The sequence below is a fragment of the Ananas comosus genome, linkage group 9 (assembly GCF_001540865.1).
Source record: "Ananas comosus cultivar F153 linkage group 9, ASM154086v1, whole genome shotgun sequence".
Taxonomy (NCBI): domain Eukaryota; kingdom Viridiplantae; phylum Streptophyta; class Magnoliopsida; order Poales; family Bromeliaceae; genus Ananas; species Ananas comosus.
This window is the reverse complement of record NC_033629.1, coordinates 5,163,387-5,183,494: the sequence shown is the minus strand read 5'-3', so window position 1 is coordinate 5,183,494 and position 20,108 is coordinate 5,163,387. Positions and strand designations below refer to the sequence as shown.

Genomic DNA, 20,108 nt, shown 5'->3' with positions numbered 1-20,108 from the left:
CTCTCATAAAAAGGACGAAAAAGCTAGCTCTAGACGTAGATGGATTAATTTCCAAGACAGAATATCTATTACCCATATTAATTTTGAACATATTAGAGGAAAAGATAATTTTTTCCCTGATCAATTAAGTAGAGGATTTTTTGAACATACCACTTTTGAGATTAACATGGTGTATGTTGATATTTCAGATTCAGACATTTCAGGCTCAGACACAGACATGGATCCAAAAGCTTCTAATTCCCTCATAAAAACACCACCTATTATAAGACAACCTCGGATAGCCTATGGCAAAGAAAATCTCATTTATTATTCCCAAATTATTTTCCGTCCTCGAAATCCTACCATTTTATTACCAGACGAACAAAAATGTTTGATTGACAATCTATGGTTATGTTACCATAGGACATCCAATCATCAAGAACAAGACAAAAAATATTTTGTTGCATGCATAAACTCCTTAATAGAATATTTTCAGACAGTCAAACCCAAAGACTCTTTCCCTTTCTATGTGGTATTTCAAGGTTTTAAAATCGGAATTTTTGATTCCTGGATTGATGTCATTACCCAGATTAAAAATTTTCCCCAACCTCTCTACAAAGGTTTTCATTCTATCTCCGAAGCTTTAGACACTGCTCATACCCATTTTGGTCCAAACTTTTTCATTCCTCCCAATATTCGCTCTTCCCCACATATTCAAGCATCTACATCCACCCACAATCCTGAGAAAAATAGTTTCTGTGATAACTGCTCAACAATGGCCACACAGCTTCAAAAGCTGAATATCATTTGTGATGAATTACGAGCAAAGGATCAGAAAAATCTCCAAAGAATTGCTATCCTGGAACAGCAGATCAGAGACCTCAAGCACCCTTCACAACAAGGTATTGTATCTCTATCTCAATCTCCCTCTTCTCCTTTTCCAAAGTATCCTCCTATAATGACAATAACACCAAGTTTGGTCTTTCCTCCTATCACCAACATAAATACTCCTTTTCAAAACCCACTAATCCCAGTAGTCCATCCATCCACTTCGGTAAAACCGCTTCCCTTATCATCTGCCCCTTTTCCACTACAAAAAGCTTTCTCCAAAAGACCTCCACTGCCAATCGCCAAACCATTACCAAGACCTAAGCCCTCTTCAGAACCATTACCGCACCCTAGTATAGGAAACACTGAAGAAAAACAAGAAGATCCCATGATACTAGAAGCATCTTCTCCCAAAATTGACAATTTAGGGGAAAATGCTTAACCACCTGGTTCTGATGTTTTGTATATATTTGTAAATATTTCTTTTAATTCTGCATTTTTAGTTGCGCCTTTTCTTTTAGTCCTTGTATTGGACACTGCTAAAAAAAAAAAAGAGAAGAGAAAAAACAAAAAATTTTCAGAGAAAAGTGGAAATATCAAAAGAAGAAGAAAGAATCTGAAAATGATAAAACAAAAGAAAAAATTGAAAAATGAAAAAAGAAGAAAAAAGAAGAAAAAATCAAGAAAAGAAAGAAAAAATCAGAAAAAGAAAAAAGATAAAAGATAAACCCGCTGTGATCCTTTCACAGGCAAAAATAAGGGTTTTAGTTTAGGTTTTTAATTTTTGGTTTTTAGTCCTTTTTGCTAATCACCTTGTGATCCATCTCCACCACCAAAAGCAAGGTTCCGAAATCTGTTGCCAAACAGGCACCACCATTTTAGGAAATCCGACTTTCCAATTTTCAGAGCAATTTTCGGTCTCCACCAAGCGAATGACGGATCAACACGTAGCCTCCATTTGGACAAATAATAAACCAACACGTGGACATCCTTCATGCACCAAGTCCACCAAAATTCCAAGGGCCCCGCCAAATCATACCATCCTCAACAAAACTTCTCCGTCCATAGTTTTTTTTTGAAAAACTACGGGCCCCGCATCATCATGACGTCATTAAACCATTACCTGAGTAGCCGCGGTTTTAATGAAAACCAGGTGCCGCCACGGTTTTCCTCCACCAAAACCGCTCCTCCTTCGCCTATAAAAGAGGACCTCCTCCTCCCCTCTGAAGCATCGAAAAAAAAAAAGCATCGAATGGTTCAAGAGATATAAAAAAAATTTCCATTCTCCACTGCCTCATGTAAAGAAGCACTGAAGCTTAAAGGAAGATCATTTCGACGACAAGTGAAGAATGAAGCACGCCTCTTATTAGATATTATAGCATCCTAGCTCCACAAATAAATCCAATGGCTTTTATTTTCCTGTCCTTCCTGTAAAATTTTATCTTTCTATCAACTGCATTCTGGAGTGAAGCGCAGTTCTTTTGTTACTGTTGAGTATTGTTCTGGTTATCCCAGCTCGACGTGCATACGCCAGTTATCTGGCTTTGACCAAGGCATTGACTTTGTGTCAGTTTTTGTGTTGAGTATTTCGTATGACTTAGTCACAACACTTTGAGTGTATTCATGACACCAGTCGGTTTGGCCACTGACCAGGCGGTGTACTATCCAGGTAGCTCGTCCAGTCGGTACATGGATCAGGTCAGTGCAGGTAATGTGACAGGCAACACTTAAGGTCTGCAGACCAATATGGCAAGCACTGGATTGGGTTCAAGTTTGGTTTACTTACTCTTGAGGCATATGTTCGTTTGGATTAGTTTTATAGTAGTAGTTTTCAGTTACTTGCTTCTTTGTTATACTGCTTTCCTTACTACTGTAGTTCGTTTTCATATCACAACATATATACTTGTTACTCGTTTTCCTTTGTTTTCCAGTAAATACGACTTGCTTTCATGGCTCTGTCGTACCCACTAGGAATCCTTGTTTGTGGTTTCTCACTCTCTTTTTTAGGTGATGCGGATGAGGGGACGGGTCTCGATGTGACGAGAGGACGTGTAAGCTAGTGGCTGTAGTGGTTACCCGGTTTACTCTCTTCCTTACTTCGTAATCGAAAGTACAAAATGGTTCAGTTAGAGGATGCATGATTTATAACTCGGACTTATATAGTTTGGTTTTTCATTCACTTGGATTTTTCTATACTTGTGGCTTTTAGTTTCTTCGTATCGTGTTGTTCAATTTTCTATCCCTCGTGGTAGTGAATTTTAAAATATTTTTGTGTGGAAAATACTTTTCAAAGTGAATTTTGAAACGCTTGAAATCGTTGTCAACTTAAAATTTTGAAATAAAGCTTCCGAGTGGGGAGCGCTTTCAACTAATAGGCAGTTATGGAATTGTTCTTCATATACATAGATGTGAATGAATATTTGTGGCTGGTTGTGAATGTGGAATGTAATTCTTGATCCTGAATCTTGTATATGAGATGGTACGCCGTGCAAATAAGGGGAGACTTTCCGTGCAAACAGAATAACTTTGTATTTTGTGGCAGGTCTGTATGTCATGGGGGCGAGATAGTTTTAAAAAAAGGCACGTTTTTCACAACTTTGAATTCTAAAATAATATTTATCATAGAAAGTTTTTAAAATTAGCCGCGGGGCGTGACAAATTAAGATGATATCAGGGTGTGAAACAAATACATTTACATTTACAGGCTTTCTAACTGAACCATTTGTTAGATTGACCTTAGGGAGACCATAAGATTGTAGGTACATGAGAGCGTGAGGTATGCAGGATTTAATCCCGAGGTTATCTAGTCTGTGAGTTTCGAGATTCTATTGTGCTTTTTACCCCGTGTTTTGTGTGCTACAGGATATAGCGCGCACCAGTTCGAGTGCTGGGTATTGGGGCGGTGATCTGGCTGACTCTGAACAGTGGGGTGACGATTGGCGCACCTAGATGCTCAAGGAGCAATTAGGTGACGATTGGCGGTGATCTAATTTCATAAATACCCATCTAAAAATTGAAATATTATGTCTACCCCCCAAATTTGAAAAACTTTCAAAAATAACATTACCATCAAGTTTCTATCTAAATTAAAGTTAATTAGTACTTAAATTCCAACTCTACCCCTCTTATGTATTTAATGCTCAATTATTTTATTTCATAAATAAATATCCTCTATTATATTTCAAAATCAACTAAGTAAAATTCAATTGATTTTAATTAAAAAAATTATTCATTTTAATTAAAAATAAATATTTCTATTTGGAATAAATTGTAGTTAAATTAAATAAAATTTAATTTAAATACAATTTATTCCAAATAGAAAAATTTATTTGTAATTGAAATGAAACAATTTAAAACTAAAATCAATTGAATTTTAGTAAATTTTTACTCTAGATAGAGTTTATTAATTTTGAAATATTAAAGAGGTAAAGTTGGAATTTAAATAATAATTAACTTTAATTTGGATGGAAACTTGATTGTAAGGTTATTTTTGTAAGTTTTTCAAATTTGGGGGGTATTCATGATATTTCAATTTTTAGATGAGTATTTATGTAATTAGATGATTTTAGAAGGGTATAGAGGAAATTTTCCCATCTATATATATATATATATATATATATTTATATACCATTCATAGGGGCTCCTTGTTTTGGTGCGAGCCAGGTCGGGATTGGCCTAAACCAAGAAGAAAGAGAAAGAGAAGAGGGAGAGAGAGAGAGAAAAAAGAAAACTAAAACATAAACGAAGAAAGGGAGAAAGAAGAAGAAGAATGAGAACCCCTCCTCTCATTTCTACCTTTTCTATGGCCGCGCCTTCTCCGCGCCTCATCCTCCTCGTCCTCCTCGTCGCCACCTCCCTGTTCGGATCTTCCGACGGGTCGGCGGCGGCGGCGGCGGCGTCGTCGTTTTTTTGCCCTAGATCGGACGTCGCTTTCCTCGGCGAGCTCAGATCCCAATGCCCTCTCCCGATCGACCGTTCTTTGCCTCTTGAGGTGAGGGTTTCTCTCTTCTCCCCCTTTTTTTTCTCCATTTCAGCTTGTGTTTTCGCGCAAAATTGGATTTTTTTTTTTTTTTTTGACGATTTTGGGGTTTTTGTTACCGATCGGGTGATGGGTTCTCTTCAAAGTCGCATCTTAATCATGATAATTGATTTTCTAGGTTCAGTTTGTGCTTCAATTGAGGGTTTCTAGTATTTTAGATATATATGTTAGCTTATTTTGACCTTGTCTTAGGTCTAGTAGTCATGAATAGCTGGATGTTAACAATACAGAATGAATAATTGCATGATGTCTTTGTCTGTTTTGAGAAATGTATTTTTTGGTTAATTTGTTGTTTGAGGAGTCATGTTGGTGGCGAATGGATTGAAAGGATAACATGCACAGTTTAATTTGAGGCATATTATTAGATATACTTTGATTATGATTGGGGTAGAAAAATCTATGCTGTTGTGTAAAGTCAAGGTTGATTCGTTGGACATCTAATATGGTCCTACCGTATCGATAGGGAAAGCGGTTGCGCTTCGAGGGGTAGAACCTCTTAGAAAGTGACAGGAGGGAGGGGGAATAGAGAGGCCCCGCACCGCCCGGGGGNTTAGAAAGTGACAGGAGGGAGGGGGAAGAGAGCGGCCCCGCACCGCCCGGGGGCCGGGGGGGGTGGGGGTGGGGGTGGGGCGGCGGGGGAGGAGATGAATAGTAAGAGAGGAGGAGAAAGAAAAAAGAAAATAGAAAAAAGTACAGTTGATTCTTTATTATTTCTCAAACCTTAAAATACATATTTACATGCCTTAACCCTTACTTCTAGGTTATTGGAAATAAAGGAACCATCTTAAAATGACATATACGACTTTTATAATGAAAAAACCTAAGCTTAGGAACATATCAAGATCGCCAGAGGAATGACACTTTTATAGGTTCTACATTAGAAATTTGGCTGGTTTTATTTTTCTTAGGTCCATTACTTACTTTTACTAAATGATGATAAATGTAAGCATGCGTGAAAAAACATTAGTTTTTCTTTCCTGCATCTGATAGAATTAATTAATAGATGAAACTGGATGGATGGCACATTCACGATAGTGGAATAGTGTTCTGGAGGATGTCATATCAAAAGCAAACTTCTGAACTAGTTTTTCCTTTGCTATGTCAAAACTTGTCTTGTTTGTTTCTTTATTTGGATGATTTTGGGTTTAGAGACATCATACAGTTCAAATCCTATTTAAGGCGGTAAATTTTGCTACTTCTTGATGACAAACACTGTCCTCCGAGCTATTAAGTATTTGGAACTCGTTGAGTTTCGATTGTAGGATGATTATTACCTGTGAAGTACTGTTGATCATTTATGTAGCTTTGTTGAGGTACTCCATATCTGGCTAATGCAAAAAGTTTAGATCTGATTCTAGCTTTTTATCTTTGCAGAAATAAGTTTGAACCACTCTAAAGTTGATGGGCATGTGTGTGCCAGAGCATAGATGTAGTGGAATAAAGTTCTACGTTTGATTTCACTTTTACAAAATATATAACTAGGCGTTGAATTCATTGGAAGTGAAATTTAACAATCAATAGGCAGTTCGATTAGACAATTCTCTATACTCCCATGTAACAAGTATCAACTTCAAACCTAAATACTTGGAACTACAATGCTGATGTTTTGTAGTGACTACAACTTCTATCTGGCTATAAATAGTTGTTGGAACTCTTTGATAATTAGACCAAGGATTGCCGTGTCTTTGGCACGTGGCGTGCCAGTGTGCCATTGGCACGACATGGCATAGCAACATGCCCGGTGCCAATTTCTGCACAGCTCTTTGCGCCAGTGGCGTGCTTGTGGCACATTGACAAATTAGCATGGATTTTTTTATCAGTTTCTAGTTGCTATTAGAAAAGGTATCTCACACAATTTAGTAACAATAAAGTTAATAACCGAGAAGGTCATATTGTATATATTATGAAGTACAAGCATAAAACGAAATTGACATTATAAGTGGGTACAAATTCATGGGAAGACACCAAAATAGGTAAATGCACTAGATCTAAACAGATTAAAAAAGCATTAGGGTAAATCTTCAAATTTTAATTTTACCAACTAAATTTAGTTGCTGTTCCAAACGTTAGCGAATCTACAAGATACATATTTTAAGTAAGGGAAAAAAAAACTGTTCTAAACCTTTTTCATCTTAAAAAGCTCAAAAACGACCTTAAAAAACTCTAAAAAAATCATTTTCTCGAGGCAGTATTGGCACAACCCTGTGGCACATGCGTGCAAGGCCTTAGCATGGTGTGGTATGCTTGGTATGGGGTGGCGTGGGCAATTAGACACACCATTAATATTTTGTAGCTCATGGTGATTGGTGATGTGGCTTTTGGAACAAATTTGGTGATTTTTTTTCGTTACAACTTTTTTGCTAATTTTGGTAATATCAAATTTAGAAGATGCACTAAATGAAAGACTTAAAATTATTTATTTATACATTAGCTAATGCATGAGGTCGACCTCACCCTCGGTAAACCGAACCGAACCTGAGAAAGAGGAAGAAGCAAAGCTAGGCCATTCCATTAGGGATGTGCGTACTATCAAGAATCAGGAGTAGCTTTTCTTTTCTCTAGCCTCGAGCTGGGAACTCAAATAAAAAAGAATCTCACTCCGCACATCGCATCTCACAATTTGTTGTATTTGTGGTCGTAGAATTCTCGCCTTTGATACTCAAGAAATCTTGTTTTCTTCAACTAAGCTGTGTGGAATGCTTACCTGCTTCTACCTTGAGGTCATGTAGGACTTGCATTTGTCAAATGGCGTATATATTAATAACTTGCACTAGAAAAGAGCATGTTAAGTATTCTATTTGTGTATGACATTATCTGGAAACCATAAATGAACCCCTCAAGTTCTCAGGTATTAATGGGGTATAGATTCTCATCTTCCATTCAGCCCTCTTTTGGGCAAGGCTCTTTCTTGTACTAAGTTCTGTCATTTCTTTTATTACTATTTCCTCTAATAGTGGCTTGGTACTATCATTCCCTTATGAAGCATCTTTTTATTGGATAAATTACTCAGATACTAGGGCATTGGGTGATTTCCATTGCATATGACCAAATAATTAATATAGATTTTTGTGCAATCTATCGTCTATGACTGCAACAGTTAACTTGTAGCTGATACAATAATTTACATATACGTGTATGCAAGGATTCAAGTGCCGCCCCGTGCAGTACGGCATGGGGCGTGCCGTATCGTGCCCCCAAGAAGGGGGTACGGTACAGGGGGGGGTCTCGGACCCCCCCTGGGTGCCGCGACACATGGCCGCATGCCGCATGAGACAAAGTGGCACGCGGCCATGTGTCGCGGCACTTTGCCGCGTGTCGCTGCCTTCCTTTTTTTTTTTTTGGCTTTTTCTTTTTTCTTTTGTTCTCTGGGGCATCGAGCTCCCCTTCCCGGGCCACCTATATTGTCTTTTTTTTCACTTTATTATCTCTTTTTCAACTTTTTTTTTTGCTTTTTGGCGGATGCCTTTTTTTAACTTCTTATTTATCAATATAGGAGCAAATTTTTAATTGACATACCTGATCCATACCGCGGGGGGCTTCGCCCCATGCACCCTCCTGTGTCAGTGGTCGGCTACGGGCTCGAGCCTGTCGGCTCGAACCCTCCACTTCCACCACGACTATCCATTTTTTCTTCGCAAATATTTGTGTCAAAAATTGTCGCACCGTGAGACTTTCGTGAATCAAAGGAACAAAAATCGATCTCCTAAACAAATTTTGATCATATATTTTTAATAAAGAACAAAAGATAAGATGACAGTATTTGGAATATATGACCCTTTCTAGACAATACCAGCAATACTTATATCATATTGTCAAGTAAATCTTGTATCTGGCAGCGATGACAAACGCTATATGATCAAGTGTGACGATCTATGTGCGAACTTAAGCAGTCAATCGTCTGTTAAATAATGTAAATTTAGAATAATTATGTACCTTGTGAAATTTTATTATGTATTGTTATATTCTAATTTAACTCACGGTAATAGTTTGTATTTTATTTACAGAACAAGCTTACATGCATATTAACTTGATAGTGTAGTAATGAGTGAGGTATATATAATAAATATTCATAATTATTATTAAATCTTTTAAATAACATTATAAAGTTTATTGAACCCCAAAAAAAACTGAAATATTAAGTCGTGCAAAAGCGTGCCAGGTAGGAGGTCAACGCGTATACTTATCGCATGCATATGCTGTGCCACGGTGCGGCACGCAAGCCGTGCCTGTGCTGGACCCGGTGCCGGGGACAGACTGGCACGCTCCCCCAGTGTGCCAGCGGCATCTTTAAAACCTTGCGTGTATCATCGTATATATGTATACATTGTGCAATGTATACCATGTATATTTTGTATACATACATATGATATAATAATATATATATATATAATTATATATATATAATATAATATATAAATATATATATATAGTATATATCATATATATATATTCTGCTGGGATACTTGATATATATATAATATTATATAGAGAGAGAGAGAGAGAGAGAGAGAGAGAGAGAGAGAGAGAGAGAGAGAGAGAGTTGAATTGGAATGCTATCAGTAGCAAACGGGCTCCGTTGCCACCCTTTTGTTTTCGATGATGAAACTTCCAAATCGACGATCGGCACCGTTGAACATGATCTATACCACTTGAAGTACCTAGAAACCAAATTTCAAATCTTTTCGACATCATTGACCTAATGATCAAAGGGTTTCAAAATTTATAATTTTAATGATAGATATGAGCCGTTTTCTCGTTTAACGGTGTAAAGCTATCCAAATTAATTGAATTTTGGTTAGAAAATTCTTTAAACTATTTAGAATAAGATCTATACTCTCGATCTTGATTACAAAATTCCTATCATCACTTTTCAAAGGATATTTATTTTCAGCCGTCCATTTTTACGCCCACTTGATGGATAAGATAACAATATCGAAAAAACATGAAATTTGATTTCTAGATACTTCAAGTGGTATAAATTATTTTCAACGGTGCCGATCGTCGATTTGGAGGCTCCATCATCGAAAACAAATGGGTGGCAATGGAGTCTGTTTGCTACCGATAGTATTCTAGCTCAACTCTCTCTCTCTCTCTCTCTCTCTCTCTCTCTATATATATATATATATATACGTGTGTGTGTACACACGCACACACACACACATAGAATTGCGCTGGAATACTTCTAATAGCACGTAGTCGTTAGTGCTTGTGGCTTTTTAGCCCTTGGATTAAGGAGTTGTGGGGTTAGGATGATAGTGGTCCCCCTAGGGTTTAGTTGTGGTTGGTGGAATAGCATGATTCAAGGGGTAGAAATGGTTAAAGGGGTAGATCTAATGGTGGAAAAGTTGGTAGCACTAAGTGTTTTGTGCTATTAGAAGCACTCCAGTCGGACTCTTTTTCTCTCTCTTTCTATATATATATTTGAACTTGACTACAATACTATCAGCACCGTGGAGGCGTTCGTGCGACTAAGTTATTTCCAATGATGTGACTTTTGAATTGACAATTGGCTCCGTTGGACATGATCTATGCTATTAGAAGTATTTAGAAATCAAATTATATATTTTTTCAACATTATTTGATTTGTGATTAAAAATGTCTCAAAATTGACAATTTTAATGGCTGATGTGATGCGCTTGTAAGTTTAACAATGTAGAACAATCCAAATTCGGTGAAATTTTGCTATAAAATCTCTTCACTATTTAGAGCAAGATCAGTAATTGTGGTATGAAATTCAAATCTTTTATCATTAAATTTTAGGAGATTTTTGTTTTTTAGCTGTTCATGTTGAGACTACTCATTCGATAGATAAATAATGTCAAAAAATCATGAAATTTGATTTTCAGAAACTTCTAATAGTGTATATCAAGTTTAACGGAGCCGATCATTGATTCGGAAGCGGCATCATCGAAAATAACTTGGTAGCACGGAGGCCTTCGTGCTCCCGATAGTATACTAGCTGAACTCCCCAAATGTACTCGAATTTTGTTTTTTCTCAGTGCCTATTAAAAAGACAAGGAAAAAGAAATAGATGTTGTCTATCAAGGATTAAAGTGCCGTAACATAGAGGCGTGTCGTTGTTTGCTTGGCACGGTACGACACAAGCAGGCTTGCGTGCCGATACGCAACACGTGTGCCGATGGATATGCATGACTTTCTAATGGCACACTTTGATACTGGCTTATTTTATTTTATTTTTGTTCTAGTAAGCTTTTACAATGTTATTTTGAAAGGTTTATCCAAATAATAATGAATACTAGTATAGGGTCGCGCTTCGCCAGCGGGTAAATATTATTTTAATCAATTAATATATATATACTATATACTTATTAAGAATTGAAGATTGAAAAAGCTATAACTAAAGAAGCACAACTAAAATGCCCATTAGAGTAGTTTTACATATATTATAAAAAATTTGAATATAATATATTTAATTTGTACTCATGCGAATATTTCCATAGAACAAAAAATGTTAAAATTATTCTTTCAAATCAGTTTTGTATCATAACAGTCGCTAACTCTACATTAGGAGTTTATGCGTGAAGGGAACATGTATAAACATTTCTCAACTATCGGCCATTTTGAAATAGGTTTTTCAACATTTTTTTATTTTTAAATTTCTAATATTTTAGAATATTGTGCTTTTGAATTTATTTGTTTTGATGGAGAAAAAATTATAAAGATTTTGAGAAGATTTTGTGAGATCCTTTAGGATGATATGATATGATAGAAAGATCTAAGAGAAAGAGAGTTGTGGGAGTGAGAGTTAGGGTTTTGGAGAATAATAATTGACTAGGAGAGAGAGAGGGAGGAGAGAGAGAGAGAGAAAGGGGAGATAGAGATCTTGTAAGATATGATGGAGAGAGGAGAGGAGGGAAAGAGAATGGGAGAAGAGAGAGGAGGGACAATAGATAGAGAGAGATGATATGATAGAAAAATCTAAGAGAGAGAGTTGTAGTAGTGAGAGGGGTCTGCCTACGAGAGAGTGAGAGGGGAGGGGGGAGAGAGATCTTATAAGATATGACAGTGAGAGAGAGAAGGGGGGAAACGAAGGAAAGCGCCCTACGTGTATGGGAGGAACCGTTAAATTATATATATTGTATAGAATGGCTATGTATAGCTTACTATACTCACTAAATATACTGGTAAGCCTTTTTATATATAAAGTACAACTATACCTTGTAGAGAATAGAAATTAATATGTAATAATAAAATTCACAAGTACAATAATTATATAAATTTACATCTTTACAGATAACTGCTTAATTCCATATATATCGTCGCAGTGGATCATAAAAACATGTTAGATCTATTTATAAAAATTTAACAGTAAATTATATGACAAATAAATTATTTAATTTAAGTATCAATTTATTTAATTTAGTTTTTAATTTTATCAGTATTTTCAATCTTCTAACTCCAAAAATAGAATTTTATGTTAGATGTGGCTTGAAATTTGGTTATCAAGTTCGATTTTATGCCTTGATTTGCCGAAAGTTTCGCGGCGCGATAAATTTTGGAAAAATAATTTGTAAAGAAAAGGTGGATGTCTGTGGTGTGTGGGGGGCTCCGCCCACGATATTGTGCCGCGATACCTGCTGGGGTAACGCGCTGTCTTGCGTGATATCTAGCGGGTATCGTGGCACAGGAGGGTCCTGCTAGACCCCCCTTATATTGTGCCCCCATATTGAGGGCACAATACATGTACGACATGAGGTGGCACTTAAAACCTTGCTGTCTATATTCTCTTATATTGTTGAAATGATGATCATGATTATGCTAGCCAAGGGAAAAGTGATGATCATAATTATTTCAGTTGAAAATAGGAAGGATGATAGCGAGGCATCCATTAATTCTCAGCATGCATGTTAATGTAGTACACAAGTCTTCCCTGCCCCTCACCACACCCCATCTACACCCCATGCATGACTCAATAATAAATTTACGGTGCTATATTTACATAGTATAGAAGGCAGGGAAGAAGAAACTCATATACATGCACCTTATAGCGAGAAAGAGAGTGAAAAATAGCAATATTTTATCCAGTTTACAAATGGTAAGTAATAAGTTTCTGTTTTTTTTTCTCGGCTATTTTAAGAACCTGGTGCTCTAATAGTCTTTACATATGAACGGGGTGCGTTGCTTCTTGTCCCCATATGACAATGTTTAATCTTGTTCATTGACATTTATGTTAGTGTGGCAATTACACTTGTTATACTTTGTGGTTGGCTTACTTTTTTCAAATTGATATTTCTGATCTGACATTTACTCCTGGAGAGCACTATGATAATAATTTAAAATGTTGACATTCTTTTGTTTTCTCAGTCAATTCTGTTCTATCCAGAATAACACTCGTAATCCATATCTTTATAAATACTTGCATTGAGAATATAAATTGACATATTAGGTTATGGTGATGCTACTTGGTATGAAATGTAATATCTGTTAGGTATTATGAGCATTTTTAATGTGAGAATATCTGATTTACTGTACAACTTTATGTTTGCAAAGTTAAGTAGAGATGTGTGTTTGAATAACTGGTGTTTTAGGATATAGATGTGTGTGCTATATTAAATATGTGCTTATTGGTGTATATGTACAAGAATTTAAGGTGTCTATATGATAACAAATTCAATTATATCCGTTGCTTGTTAAGTGCGCAATTACCTTTTAACTTTGTCAATGTTGTCTTGCTAAAATAGATGTTTGAAATTCCTGAGGGAGTTTTATAGATCGAATGCTATGCATTAATAGTCCAAAAATATCAATATCTTCTATATCAATGTCCAGCATGAAAAAAGGTTATCTTTCCTTTTCTAATATGTGGTGTCTTATCCTCTGAAGGTCCAGCACTGAGTAAGCTAAATGGAAAGAAAGTTGCATTAGGATACTGCATGTTTAGCTAATTCATAGTAGTTTGAAATGGAAAACTTGTTGTCTATCAATTGTTACTATATTTTTTGGAGTATTGATTAGGCTTAAAATTTAGGACTATATGGTTGTGATGGGAGAGCTAATTCGTTATGGTGTGAGTATACTTTTGTGTTTCCTACCAGCGTGATCGGGTGTCTTCGGCATCCTATTTCCATCCTTTGGATCTAAGAGTATTTTTTTAAGCATGTTTCAATCATTTCTACATTTCTTATCTTCTGCATTTCCAGAATATTATTATTATCTTAAGGGAGTTGCAATGCGGATGGGAAAGATACTTTTTGAATGATAAAGGAGAAGTGGGGGTTGGACCCTTGGGGTTTGTGCTGTTGGGAAAGAATGAGGAGCATTTTGAGGAAAAGGTGAAGGAAAAGGGGCATTATGCCTAAGATGTGTTTGAGTGACATGTAGGACCTCTCCCCTCAACGCAGATGTCTTTGTCAGGCCATTGGTGGTGGTACTAAATTCTAAGGAGACGATTATTCTCACAAGGTGCTTGATAGTGTCTAAATTGGTTCCTTCAAATGTCTTTCAATTCTACTGTAGTCGGTGATAGCCTTTTTTTCTTTTCTTTTTTTTAACTTAGTGGCTATTGTATAGTGGTAACGGTGAAGAAAGAAGAGGAAAAGGTTGGTGAACTTCAAAAGCTTAATGGAATTGGGCTCCTCCCTGGCACCACACCTATTGTTCATCCTTAAATTTGATTTAGAGATTGGAAAGGAAAAAAAGAGAATTACGTGAGTTTAAAGTTTAGAGGTTGGCAGTAGTGCATTTGTCATTGGTTTTGTTAGCTTCCAAATAGTCCGTACGATTATAAATGCTTTTGTTGTTTAACTTCCAGATGGACAATTGAGATATATTAGCGTACACACCTCTTGCAGTATATGCTCTACTGTCATTAAGGTCTGAATGGTTGCTGGACAATTCTATAGTTGTAGACAGTAGATTGCTTTGTAATTACTGATTGACAAGAGTCTTCAGGGTTAATTAATTGGAGGCTATCATTCCCCGAAATATTTTCTGTTGGGTTGAAGCTTTCCTCTGTGCTAATTTTCAATACAAGATACGAAGTAATTTTTTCTGAGAGTTGGAAACATAATTCCTTCTCTTGCTATAATCTTTTTCTACATGGATGGGTTTGTCATTATAAGTGGCAATCCTATATCTTAATGAGACTTTGACCCCTCTAGTGGAGCATCTTTTGACTTAGAGTTTTGCCTCTAACATCAAATAATTAGTCACTAGTCCTCAGCATGTGGAATTCATGTTTATCTAAAAGAGAAAAGTGAATTAGCTTCAAGAGTTTGGCAGTCATTGCATAGAAATGTGGAATAAAATGCGGACTGTTATGGAGAAAGTCGAAAGCATAATCAGCATTTCTCCTATGAGCTCCTAGAACTGTTGTATTAATTATAAGAGAATTCAGATGATTTATAGTGATATCTATGCATAGATTTAAGCAAATGATGCTACTCGTTTGGATCATTTCATTATAGAACCATTATCACCAACTGAATTTTCACTCATTATCCAACGTCCCCTCCATTGTAGATCATCTTACTTCCTTGATAGTTAGCTGTTTAGTTATATTTGTGAGAAAAATGCTTTGTGGTAGAATGCTCTAATAACTGACACAAAATTAATTGACTCAAAACTATCTGGAGCTTCAGTTCCTGGATTTCCGAAGAAGCGAGCTTATTGTAATTGTTTGTTTCTGTTCTCTAATTTTCATTATTAAGGTGACTGGTGATGCCCTCGACAGCGAGCTAAATCATGCCCAAAGAAGTTCCATTTATGCTGTTCTCTTCTATGCCTCATGGTGTCCATTCTCGAGAGATTTCCGACCCATTTTCAATGCTCTCAGTTTGATGTTTCCACAGATTAGGCACCTTGCTGTTGAAAAATCTTCTGCCATGCCAAGGTATTTGAACAAGTCGGTTGTTTGTGTTTCATCTACTTTGGTGGAGCCTTCTTTCTTCGGATCATGATACCAGTGCTTAAGCTGAATTTTGCCTGTATCTTGTACAGTGTACTTTCGAGATATGGGATTCATGGCTTTCCAGCTATTCTGCTTGTAAAAGGGAAGGACATGGTTCGATACCGTGGCTCAAGGGATATTAGCTCTCTTGTGAATTTCTACAAGGAAACCACAGGTAACTTGCTTCAACTACTACTTTTCTGCATATTCATCATATCCCAATCTAAATATCCGTACATTTCACTGTAAAATGCAGATTCTGACGACCTAATTTTTTCTTTCCTTGAACCTAATCAAGGAAAAAAAATATAACTAGATGCTGCACCTTCTTTATTAGCTCGTAGTTATAAATCCTGGTTTTTCTCTGCAGGTCTTGATCCGGTCGCTCATATTGCTGCTGATGACCTGAACGATTTGAGGAACATCATCTCACTGCAGCCACAAAATCGGTCGCTCAGGGAAATAGTAATCGACGAACCATTTGTAGCATTCAGCATACTTTTTATCAATCTCAAGATGATTATTTGCTGCTTGCCTGTATTACTCTGCCGCCTCCGAGCTTTCTGGGTCTCGCATGTCCAGCCCCTGAACTTGGGAGTTATCACTGGACTAAGTCTTCTCTTGGCCCGTGTGCTACATGTAGTCGACCTTAAGAGGCTCTGGAGCAAGCTTGGGTTATGTAACAAGACAAGGAACTTCAGAAAGGGTGCAAGCAATGCTCGAGTCTGGGCTTCTTCTCTCACTTCCGTCTCGTTGGGCAAGTCTTCTTCCTCAAGATTAGCCCCCTTAGACTCGTGATTGTGGCTAACACGCAAGTTATTCGAAGAAAAGTGGGTTAAGATGGAGTAAGTGCTCGCGTGGTTTCCGAGGTCCATTCGACCTCTCTGTTTTCCTCCGGTATGCATATCTGTACGTGCCTCTTCTTTTTGGAGATTGTGCACATGGGAGAGGCAGCATAGGCATGTAAAGTTTTGAGGACCTCATGTTTTGTGTCTTGTATATTATGTAGGCTGATGCTCTCTGCATTGCTAATGCAATGTGTGATCTTTGTTGAGCTTGAACTGGAGTATATTTCAATGATGAAAACCTGTTGGAACATCTCCTGAGTAAGTTGTCGAATTATCACTTGCTTCTCGAGTAAGCAAAAGAGATTGCAGATTAAGATATTCGTGCATCCAAATTGGCTTTGTTTGTATGGCGTTGTTAACAAAGCATTTGCAAGAAGGGTTAAAAAAAAAAAGAAGAAATAATTCCGTAGTTGCCATTGGAAAAAGTGGAGCAAGTGGCAGTGCCAACGAAGAGAAACCTTCTTTGTGTTGTTATGTGAATTTTTAGATTTTAGAAAGAGCATTCAGCCTTCTGTGCCACTGAATCGGAATGAAGGGAAGGTCCGAATGAATAACCAACCTGACCCTCTGTGGTATATTTTGTACTTAATTGTCTGGTTACCACTTACCAGGCCCATCCTTTACAGATCTTTTGTTAATTGAAAATGAGAATGATAAACGAAATCACGAACTAATTCAAAAAGATGCAGGGGCACAAAATAGAGTCATCTATACCTATACATGAATTTTCATGGCCAAATCTAATGTGGATGTTTTACCTTTATTTGTGGGTGGTGGATCCACTATTTTTTTGAAAATTTTTTCTATTCTCTTTTTTTTAAGTAAAACCCTTTTTTTTTTCCCTTACAGCCATCTCCTTCAACTCTTTCTCTCTCCCTCTTTTCTTTTTCCGCCCACTCTTACTTCCCATTATCTCAGGAACCGACAGCGGCGTCTCTCCCCACCTCACCTACGCAGCGGTTTTGGATCTCTCTACTCATAATTTTAGCTTTTTATTTTTCTCTCCCCCTTTTTCTTCTGCTCGCCGCTCGGAGCCCTTCGGTCTTGATCTGCTGCACGGTGCCATCACCGGCTGCCCCATTTTCAACAATTATGGTATCTATAGTCTCATATTCTCATTTCTCCCATAAATTTTTATTTTTTTTAATTATCTACCTGTCGCATCTCACGCGTTACATCACTAGTAATCATTATTTTGCGGTGTTTGCCTTGTTGTTAATGCAAGGTTCATACAGTGTGATGAGATAAGGGATGTCAATGGGGCGAATTTTCAAAAATTCAAACATGAATCTGGAAATTAAATTTGAAATTCAAATTTGAATTTTAATCTGATGAATTTTAAAAATACATATCTAAAATTGAACCTAACAAAAAACTCGAAACCCAAACTTGAGCCGAATCCAAAAATCTGAATCTCAACACCCATTTTGCTTTACCATATCTGAAAACATATTATATTAAAAATCAAAAATTTTTAAATACAAATTTAAATATAACATATATATATATATAAAACTAGGCTAGAATACTATCAATAGTATCAAGCTATTGGTGCTATTGATTTTTTAGCCCTTGAATTGAGAAATGTACTGTTAAGATGATGTGGACCCTCTAGGGTTGAATGGATGGTTAGTTGAATAGTATAATCTAACGGATAAAAATAATCAAAAGGATTAATCTAACGGCAGAAAACTTGATAGCACCAAATGCTTGGTGCTATCGATAGCATAGCAGCCGGACTCTCTCTCTCTCTCTCTCTCTCTCTCTCTCTCTCTCTCTCTCTCTATATATATATATATATATATAGTCCGGTTACTATACTATTATGAGTACGATCGCGCTCGTATTTATAAGTTGTTTTCGATGATAGAGCTTCCAAATCGACGTTCCACACTGTTAAACATTATCTAGAGCATTTAAAACATCTAGAAATCACATTTTATAATTTTTCGACATCATTTACTTTACGATCAAAAGGTCACAAAATTGATAGTTTTTAACGGCCGGTATGGAATATTTGCTAGTTTAACAGTATAAAAGAATCAAAATCGGTTGAATTTTTGATAGAAAATTTTATTCACTACATAGATAAAGATCAATAACTCCGATCTTAAATTGAAAGATCCGATCATCCATTTTTAAGATGTCGTTCGATTTTGACCGTTCATTTTATGCCCGCTTGATGGACTTTATTATGATTTCGAAAAATTACGAAATTAATTTTCTAGAAGTTTCAAATACTCTAGATCATATTTAACGTAGTGGATCGTCGATTCGCAAGCTCTATCATCGAAAACAACTTACGAGTACGAAGGGCCCAATACTCATAATAGTATAGTAGCCCTACTCTCTCTCTCTCTCTCTCTCTCTCTCTCTCTCTCTCTCTCTCTCTCTCTCTCTCTCTATATATATATATATATATATATATATATATATATATATATAGAGTCTGGCTGCTATACTTTTATAAGTACGATCGCTCTCGTACTCATTAGTTGTTTTTGATGATAGAGCTTCCGAATCGACGATTCACATCGTTAAATGTTATCTAGAGCAATTGAAACATCTAGAAATCAAATTTCATAATTTTTCGACATCATTTAACCTACGACCAAAAGCTCACAAAATTGACAATTTTTAACGGCCGGTATGGAATACTTGCTAGTTTAACGGTGCAAAAGAATCCGAATAGGTTGAATTTTTGATAGAAAATTCTATTCACTACCTAGATAAAGATCAATAACTCCGATCTTAAATTGAAGGATCCGATCATCCATTTTTAAGATATCGTTCAATTTTGACCTTTCATTTTATGCCCGCTTGATCGACTTTATTATGATTTTGAAAAATTACGAAATTTATTTTCTAAAAGTTTCAAATACTCTAGATCATATTTAACGGAGCGGATCGTTGATTCGGAAGCTCTATCATCGAAAACAACTTATGAGTACGAAGGGCCCAATACTCATAATAGTATAGTAGCCCTACTCTAGTGTTAAACGGTGTAGAAAGAACAGAAGTTGTTGGAATTTTGGATATGGAGATAATTCTAATTGTGCACGTACGATAGGAAGAGATCAGTAACTCGCGATCTTGAATTGAGATCGATCATGGCCTCTTTTTTAGGACGTGGGTGTTCGGATGGTTTGACCGTTATGTTTATCCCGGACTTGGATGGACTTTATTATGATATTGTCGAGAAAATTTACGAAATTTATTGTGCTGAGAGTTTCACATATTCTGCTAAGATATGATTAACCGAGTAGACTCTGTCGAGACCTGCGGGGAAGGCTCCATCGGATTGAAAGGACAACTTATGGAGGTACGAGGGCGTTCAAGTACTGTAATAGATAGTAAGGTAGCCATGCATAACTAGACATATATATAGTATATATATATCAGAGGAGGAGGCTGGTAGCTTTCAGGGAAGGCACGGAGCCCTCCGTGTGCTTGGCCAGAGTTGTTTTCGATGTTTCGGGACTGTTGGAAATCCGACGATCGGTCT

General features: G+C 36.6%; 1 protein-coding gene across 1 annotated transcript; it reads left to right on the top strand.

The window, feature by feature from the left end:
- On the top strand, positions 4,450 to 16,917 carry LOC109715739 (5'-adenylylsulfate reductase-like 5). The gene is made up of 4 exons (XM_020240880.1): positions 4,450 to 4,798; positions 15,517 to 15,698; positions 15,806 to 15,930; positions 16,126 to 16,917. Exons 1-4 carry the CDS (start codon positions 4,577 to 4,579, stop codon positions 16,551 to 16,553), a joined length of 957 nt encoding a protein of 318 aa, XP_020096469.1. The 5' UTR covers positions 4,450 to 4,576; the 3' UTR covers positions 16,554 to 16,917.

Excerpts from the sequence above, each read along its gene's own strand:
- LOC109715739 (XM_020240880.1), top strand. The coding sequence starts at position 4,577 with ATGAGAACCCCTCCTCTCATTTCTACCTTTTCTATGGCCGCGCCTTCT. Across the intron at positions 4,799-15,516 it reads ACCGTTCTTTGCCTCTTGAG|GTGACTGGTGATGCCCTCGA; the intron begins GTGAGGGTTTCT and ends TTCATTATTAAG. Across the intron at positions 15,931-16,125 it reads TTTCTACAAGGAAACCACAG|GTCTTGATCCGGTCGCTCAT; the intron begins GTAACTTGCTTC and ends TTTTCTCTGCAG.